The 7,701-nt window shown below is 34.2% G+C and overlaps 1 protein-coding gene across 5 annotated transcripts; it reads right to left on the bottom strand.

Moving 5' to 3' along the window:
* Positions 1-1,393: 1,393 nt before the first annotated feature.
* LOC101507409 (protein MAIN-LIKE 2) lies at positions 1,394-7,457 on the bottom strand. 5 transcript variants are annotated; one of them, XM_004499940.4, is made up of 7 exons: positions 7,307-7,457; positions 4,718-4,862; positions 4,028-4,145; positions 3,285-3,932; positions 3,029-3,196; positions 2,537-2,926; positions 1,394-2,457 (listed from the first exon to the last, which is right to left on the bottom strand). In XM_004499940.4, the coding sequence occupies exons 3-7, from the start codon at positions 4,133-4,135 to the stop codon at positions 1,510-1,512; spliced, it is 2,262 nt and encodes a 753-aa protein (XP_004499997.1). In that variant the 5' UTR covers positions 4,136-4,145; positions 4,718-4,862; positions 7,307-7,457; the 3' UTR covers positions 1,394-1,509. The 5 variants fall into 5 exon arrangements, with proteins under 5 accessions (XP_004499997.1, XP_012571200.1, XP_012571199.1 ...); XM_012715746.3 differs by having other exon boundaries at positions 1,394-2,436; XM_012715745.3 differs by having other exon boundaries at positions 3,285-3,929.
* Between the last annotated feature and the right edge of the window lie 244 nt (positions 7,458-7,701).

The following is a 7,701-nucleotide window of genomic DNA, read 5'->3' as shown; positions in this document are numbered from 1 at the left end:
ATATTTTGTATAAAACCTACTATATTTTTATAATATTAATATATATTTGAATAATTGTAATTAGAATATCCAAAAATCAATTCAATTTAAACCGCTTGTAATTGGATCCTATTAGATCATATTTTTTATGTGTCAGTCTCAAAGTTGATTTAAAGCTTGTTTAAAGCATATCGCAAACACCCTTACATTTTGAGAATAATGGTAAATATAACCATAATAATTTTACACAATTGCAAGATTCTGGATTTGAACCCAAGACATGACGTTCAATCTAACAATATCGGACATCTGTCCGCATGATTTAAGAATAAATACACATGATCTTTATGAAATCAAAAACATCAATTATATTTAACTATTTTTGTAACTAAGTATAATATCAATCTGATGGCTTATAGTGAATAACTTATAATTTATGAGTTCATCAGACGAAAATAGTCTTATTTGACAAAGGACATAATCTTACGAATTTATAGCATTTTTTTTATTACCTTATATTATTTTTTGAGATGTTATTTTAAGTAGCATCAGTTTATAACTTATAATTTATATTTTTTATTTTGTTTGTACCATTATTATTTTAATTAAAATTAATTATAACCTTTTATAAATTAGTATTAGTTGAGAATATATTTTTATTTCATTTTATATTTATCAGTTAATTGAACTACTAATCTTACCAAACGCTTCAATTAGTTTATCCGGTATAAACAATCTATTTTAAACTATCAACTATCAGATAGTTCATCCACTATCAGCTATAAGCTCATTAGCTATAAACTAGTTTATCAGTTATCCACTAATTTTTACCAAAGAGAGCCCAAGTACTCCTTCCTTTCGTCCCATATTATATGTCATTTCATACAAAATAAAAAATATAGTTAATCATGTATGAGAAAGAGAAATTATGAGTTATTTTACAAAATTATTCTTCATTGATGAACATTTAACATCATGCAGACCAAAGAAATTTGCTTTGTAGAAGCGTGGACCATTTTTGGTAAGTAGAACTGGCGATGCGGGATGAACCAGAAAGGCTAACATCTATGAAATCTAAAATCTTTAGCAAAATGTGAGAACCGACACCAAAGAAAACAAAATTCGTCACTTGTTTTGTTTCTTACTCCATAATCCATATATGCCACAGGTGAATGCATTTGAGTTCTCGTGTTTTGCACTTTTTTTAATTAAAGAAATTCATATTAAAAAAATGAAGAAATGAGAAACATGATATTTTAATTGAAATAGTACAATAGGTAATCTGTTAAAATTATTTTTGTCAAAAAACAAAAGTATCATTTCCATGTTAATATACAATTTCAATTTTAATATATGCAATGATTGTTATTAATGATCCACTAACACACTAATATGCAAGGAAATGCAAGCTAGGTATCAAAAAATGAATATAACTAATTATACATGGCAACGATGATCACCTCATCATGGAATTGAGTCTTCTGCCTAAAAAATTTTGATTCTCTACAAATAGTGTAAGCTATTTTCATTCTATACAGCAACACTACAATCACCTTTCTGTGAAATATCTCCATGAGTTTCAATAGAATGTTGAGACACTTCTATTGCTGCTATAGTAGCAGATGGTGTTGGTTCAATTTCATTGTTAACAACATGAGAAAGTTGAGAATTAACAAAATCTTCAGTTGGATTGATTTCTTGTGAATTGATATCGTCAATATCACCGAAATGTGTGTGATTGACATCTGCCGCGTCATCTGAAAGAGCCGCGTTGTCAATATCATCGTGACTTACATCACAAAACTGTGATTCGTCTATCACCATATGATCACACGGTTGTAGATCTTGATGAATGTCGGTGGCCGCATGCAGCTCATCAATATTTTCCTCACCGGTTATATGGTTAAGCTCTTCCTTTATTTCCTCGTCAGCTTCCTGCTTTAGATCTCCATGGTGGTTAAACTCAGCAGCTACATCGTCATCGTTTTCATCGTCTTCGTAGCCTAGTTCTGATTGATCAACCCCGAGATGTGCATCGCAGAGGTGCATGTTCTCAGCATCTGCATGAATCATATGGACAGAACTAACTGCAGTTTCCACGGTACATAATTGCGCATGATCCAATTCTCTATTCATATGACTTAGATGCAATTGTCCGACCTCAATAGCAGTGCCATAGAACTGGGGTTGTTCATCCTCGCTAACAACACTATATTGCATTGCACCGTCCTTCCGCAATCGTTTTCCTGCTCCTTTTCTTCTAATCCTCTCCTTTCCCCTTACTCTTTTTTCAGTTTCAGGGGTGGCTGTTACTATTGTTGTTGAACCACTGATTTGGTCTCTCAAACATTCATGTGCGATATATCTTATCCTAGATATCGATTCAATTTGTAGTGGATCTAACCCTTTTGTCGAAAAAGTATCGGCAATGTGTGCAATATCCCTCAGACCAGCATTCTGCAAGCATTTGTTTATTTTCTTTAAAAAAGCATTTCAAACTTAATCTATAATCACTACAAGATATATAAAACTAAACTCGTGAAACATATATCCTTACTGTTCTTTGAAACTCGGATGACAGAGAAATAGGCCTCCCTATGAACTTGCGCGTTATTCTCATATACCAATCCATATACTCGCTTTCATCAACACCTTCATCCCCGTCAACGATGTGCAACCGACGGTCCATCCATTCAGTAAGCTCTGATTCCATTTTTCCGGACAAATCAACCCCGCCGTCAACTCCGCGACTCTTCCTCTCCCATCGCTCCACATCATCCGGAATCGATTGAAGCATGCCATATTGTCTTAAGCATCGATTCGGAAGATGTCTTTCTGCTTTGTCAAAACATATTAACATTGTCTTTGACCTCCCAAGGATTAAAGTGCTTTTGATATGATCTGGAATTACCATACTGTCCATGTTTCGGTAGGGTAGCCACTCCACCTGTAAATCTATACTAGTAAAACCGGATTCTATATCTTTAAAAACATATATATAGAATATTATCACACCAACATTAAATGTGTGAATAAAAATAAGACTTACATCACACGGTTTTAGGGAATCCAATGCCTTCCGATAAAACACTACATCACGATTTGCAGTCGGGCCACTTTGTTTTCCTTTCCATCTAAGCACAAAGGGAAACCGATCGTGCAACAAATCAAGATTGAGTTTCGGTCGTCCAACATTTAGGTGAAAGTAACTCCAACACTGCAAATGCATAATAATCCGTTATATCATATTTTTAAGAAAAAATTTAGTTCGAAAGAAAAGGATGACGGTAGAAGACGACCACAACCTGCAGTAGTGTTAAACAGCCGCTAATGGTGCTTTGGGTTTTTAACGAGGCATTTCCTAGTGCTCTATACAAGAATGCCAACGCCGCTGCGCCCCAGGCATATTGCCCGCATCTAACAAAATTCTCGAATAATGGCAAATACATTACAGGGACCTTATTCCCTGTAGTGGTGGAGAATACGGTGCTACCTACAAGATAAAGAAGATATGCACGGGTATGTTGCTCTATTACTTCGATTGGTGCATCTTCAGGACATCGAGAAAAGAACTCTTTCAACCAACTTAACTTCACCATCCCGCCGCTTGTGTAACCCGACTCGGGCACTCTGCCGAGATACTTTTCGCAAACAGAACTGCATGAGGTATACGTAAGACCTATTACAGGTTCCCCGTCAATTGCGAGACCGAGCAAGAGCGCGACGTCTTTAAGGGTTACTGTCATTTCGCCGACATTCAAGTGAAAAGTATTTGTTTCTCTTCTCCATCTTTCGACTAGAGCCGAGATAAGTGGATTGTCTAGACTAATAGCCGGAATTGACCTTAAGTATCCAAATCCGGCTTTCTCGACCAATTCAATCTGTTTAGGCGTAAGTGTCCACTGATCAAGTTTTGAAGTGTGTTCATGACATCTGAGGGCACCGCGCTCCTGCTATTGAAATTTAATAACAAGAGAACAATTATATAAAATAAAAAATCAAGCTACAAAAAGAATAACAGAAAGTATCGGCAGTTCACGAAATGCACCTGTCCTTCCCAAACTGCAGTTGATACATGCTTGTCTTGGTCGTATAGCACGGAACCATCAATTGGACCTGGATTTGTTGTGTAAGGGTCCACTGTTCCCATTTCCATTACTGACAACCTAAAATACAGGAAAAAAGTGAAATGAAAAATGGAAGCTTGAATTTTTTCTTATTTTGTTTTGTAAAAGAGACTTTTCAAAAAGAAAGGTAGGACGCAATGGACATGGATAACAGAAATTCTTAAGAGGACAAAAGATTTAAGGTAAGAAAAATTGGCAATACATCAAAAGAAAAAAAGCCTACAAATTCTATCCCTGGTCAAACAGTGCTAAAGTGCGGAGGAATTTGAACAAATTGCTATTGTTCCAATGTATACTATTTAGATCAAACTGGTATCAAATTGAGGCAATAGCGGCACTAAAACACCGTAGCATAGCAGAATTTGAACATACTGCAATTTTCCGCAATCCACAATTGGCAACACTGATTCTAAGTATTACTGGCCCAAAAGTCTTAATTCCTAATCTATTGACCCATAAGCAACCTGTTGAATACATATCATATGAACTAATGACTTGTAGATATCTTTCAACTGATCAAGGAATGACAACATGAGTGGTTTCTATTATTTTCTATTGCTCACATATCTTGACAACTAATCTAAATAAAATTTAACATGAACTTTCGTTACCAGGAAAATCGAACGACTTATACTGCAGATTTTAGGGATGGATCCTTCCTGTAATAATTGAAAGGAAGTAATTGACAATCCTCAACTTTGACTGCCATCTACTCATACTTCATTGAGTTATAAAATTCTCTTTTCCTTGTGTGAACTGCATTCGGAGGGAAAATTGCCACAGTCGAAAATATGAGAAAACACTATTAATGCAGTTAGTTGATAACTACACATGAAAGATTAAAAGCCACAAAAAGTCATTGAGTAATAGGTAGCAATCAAAATAAGAGCATCTTATAGGGAAAAGGCTGAAAAACAACAGATGGTTGTAGACCTCTGGCAAGACGTACAAATATGTACGAATTGCATAAAAAACACTTAATAGCAGGAAAGTAATCCATACATCCGTACACAGAAGTTCACATTTTAAAGCAACATAGTTATAATTCCAAGATAGCAATGTGTAGCTGCCGACCCCGAAAAACGGGATGACAGCTGTTCTGAATTTTTTATACATATTAAATAATTAATTAATATTATAAAATTTGTGATGTATTACGAAATAACAATAAAAACTTAAAAATCTTAACACATTAAGTAAATACCTAAAAAATCCAAAAACAAACAAGAAAGCATCTAAAGGCTAAAGGTAACTAGATAATAAAACTTGACTGTTTTTACACTGTATAAGAAGGAAATACCTAAAATATCCTAATATAATATAAATTTCTGAAATATTTAGCAACCACTACCAACTGCGATTGTGCCCGCTAAAGCAGGCATGATAGCCGCACAGCAAAACGCTCCACTACATACTTCGATTATCAGCCACTGGCTCCTATGTTGCTATAGCAGGCTATTGAGTACTTTTCTCGTAAGTCGAATATATATGGAATGATAGAACTTTACTTCAAAAAGAGATTTTTCCTTTTACAATAACCCCAATTAACCAATAAATCATTTCCATTTTTACAACAATGTCAAACATTACAAAACATGAAAAAACAATCAAGAATAGTTTCTTTTCCATCTAATATATGGCCCTTGAAGATTTGGAAGACAGTACTTCATTGTTTCCTTGTTGCCTACACCGCTCCGAATGTAAAGCTTTTGATATCTTAGTTTACATTGGATAAAACAGAAACAGTATTGATATTACCATAAGCAGCAAAAAAACTAACAGTCAAAATAATTATTATTGACTCTTATTTATATTATGTGACAAATATGAGCTATGACTGGGGAATTAATGTAATAACATGATGTTGAATCTTTCTTCCCCTTCCCCTACACCTTGCACTTAGAACAGATACCCTCTTTCTCGTCTTTTATTGGTTACAAGACAATGTCATGGTGTACAAACATGTAGATTCTGAAATAAAGCTCACTCCCACGCTGTTCCTCATAAAAATAAATCCATGAGATACATCTAAACTGTCTATACAAATTCAACGCATTTTACTTCTACTTAAATTAAACAAAGGAAGGCACCATTCTCACACAGGGAGAGGAACACAAGCACAGTTATCAATCTCAGATAAAGGCACATAGCAGCCAATCTCAAAAACGCTATAGTAGGATAGCGCATACCATGATGACTGCTATGCTCAACTTCTTAATACTCAAAATTCATGAAACGTGGATCAGTATCAATAAAAAAATCATAGTACTTATGCAAATCATAGAGGTAAATACCAAAAAAAGTATTAAAAAAATCAAATAAGTTTAAGCATTGAAGTCTTATTAATATCCAAACTCAATAAAAGACCAATAAAACAAGGTTCATTGCCAGAAGCATTCTGCGGCAGAGGCAGCTAACAGATGTGCCGCTACAGCACACTATTCAAACCTCATTTAAATATCAAAAACCAAATTTCTTAAATCTCATTTCGCTATGCCTTCCTTGAATTGAACTTAACATGAACCTTCAACTTAAAAAAAATAAAATATCACTCCCTTACATTTCCTATCAACATCTAGTCCAGAATTCCCAACATTTTCATCTTCCTATCTCATTTCAATCTTCTCAACCAAACATTACAATTAGTTCCTAAACCTTAACTTCCACAAAAAGAACAAAAAAACAGAACAAAACAAAAAGTTAAGCACATCTAAACACACTCAAAACAAACAGCGTACTCTCCTTCAAGGCTCAAACTCAACATCTCTACATAACAACCCTTCCCATTTCATTTAAACAACTCCCGAATTACTTCAACAGAATTATATTTACATTAAAAGCATCAACGTTTGTCCCCAAAAACAAACCCCACAAACCAGAATTTCCTCCCAACACCAAAAACACAAAGCAAATAGTAAAACATATAAAAAAACACCAACCCCATTAAAAAAAATTGCAAACTTTAATCAAATTAAACGAAAGGGTTAAATAAGCATCACAAAAATAAAATCTCAAACAGAATCAATTGGGTCCCACTAAAATTTAATGACCCATACAGAGAAGAGAGGAAAGGAACAAGAAAATGGTGTGAAGAGATCTGCATGTTTTTTTTTTGCTTGAAATTGCATTGCGTTTTGAATTAAAAATTAAAAAAAAAATAATAAAAAGAAAGAAAAATTATGAGAGAGAGAAGTGGTTACTGTGAATGGATGAGAAGACGATACGACTTCCACCGTCGTCGCTTGGTTTAGCAAAGGTTTGAGGGCAAACGCTAAAAGGTATCTGTTGTTCAACTCAACAGGCTAATTGGGTTTTTCAGATTGAACATTTTTTTTGGGCTTATCGATGGGCTTTTTCTTTATTGGCGCAATAAGTTTTAAGCCCGTAATTCACATTCACTATTATTAATTACTAAAACAATATATGAGACTACTTTTGACCACTAAATTTTTATAAAATAACACACTTTTGTTCAAGTTTGTTTTTATTCCTTTTTTTTACCAATGGCCAATCCAAAATAACGAAATCAGATTTTACTTATTCATAATCTTCCATCAGATATCTGAGAAAATATTTTCACTTTTTTGCCGATCAA

This window comes from Cicer arietinum, chromosome 5 (genome assembly GCF_000331145.2).
Source record: "Cicer arietinum cultivar CDC Frontier isolate Library 1 chromosome 5, Cicar.CDCFrontier_v2.0, whole genome shotgun sequence".
In the NCBI taxonomy this organism is placed as follows: Eukaryota; Viridiplantae; Streptophyta; class Magnoliopsida; order Fabales; family Fabaceae; genus Cicer; species Cicer arietinum.
The sequence above is the reverse complement of the archived record's forward strand: the minus strand, read 5'-3'. Positions and strand labels throughout refer to the sequence as shown.

Bases quoted from the DNA above. Each gene is read 5' to 3' on its own strand.
- LOC101507409 (XM_004499940.4), bottom strand. From the start codon at position 4,135: ATGGAAATGGGAACAGTGGACCCTTACACAACAAATCCAGGTCCAATT. The intron at 2,927-3,028 runs GTAAGTCTTATT...ATAGATTTACAG, and splicing joins ATTCCCTAAAACCGTGTGAT to GTGGAGTGGCTACCCTACCG. The intron at 2,458-2,536 runs GTAAGGATATAT...GCTTTTTTAAAG, and splicing joins CATCCGAGTTTCAAAGAACA to AAAATAAACAAATGCTTGCA.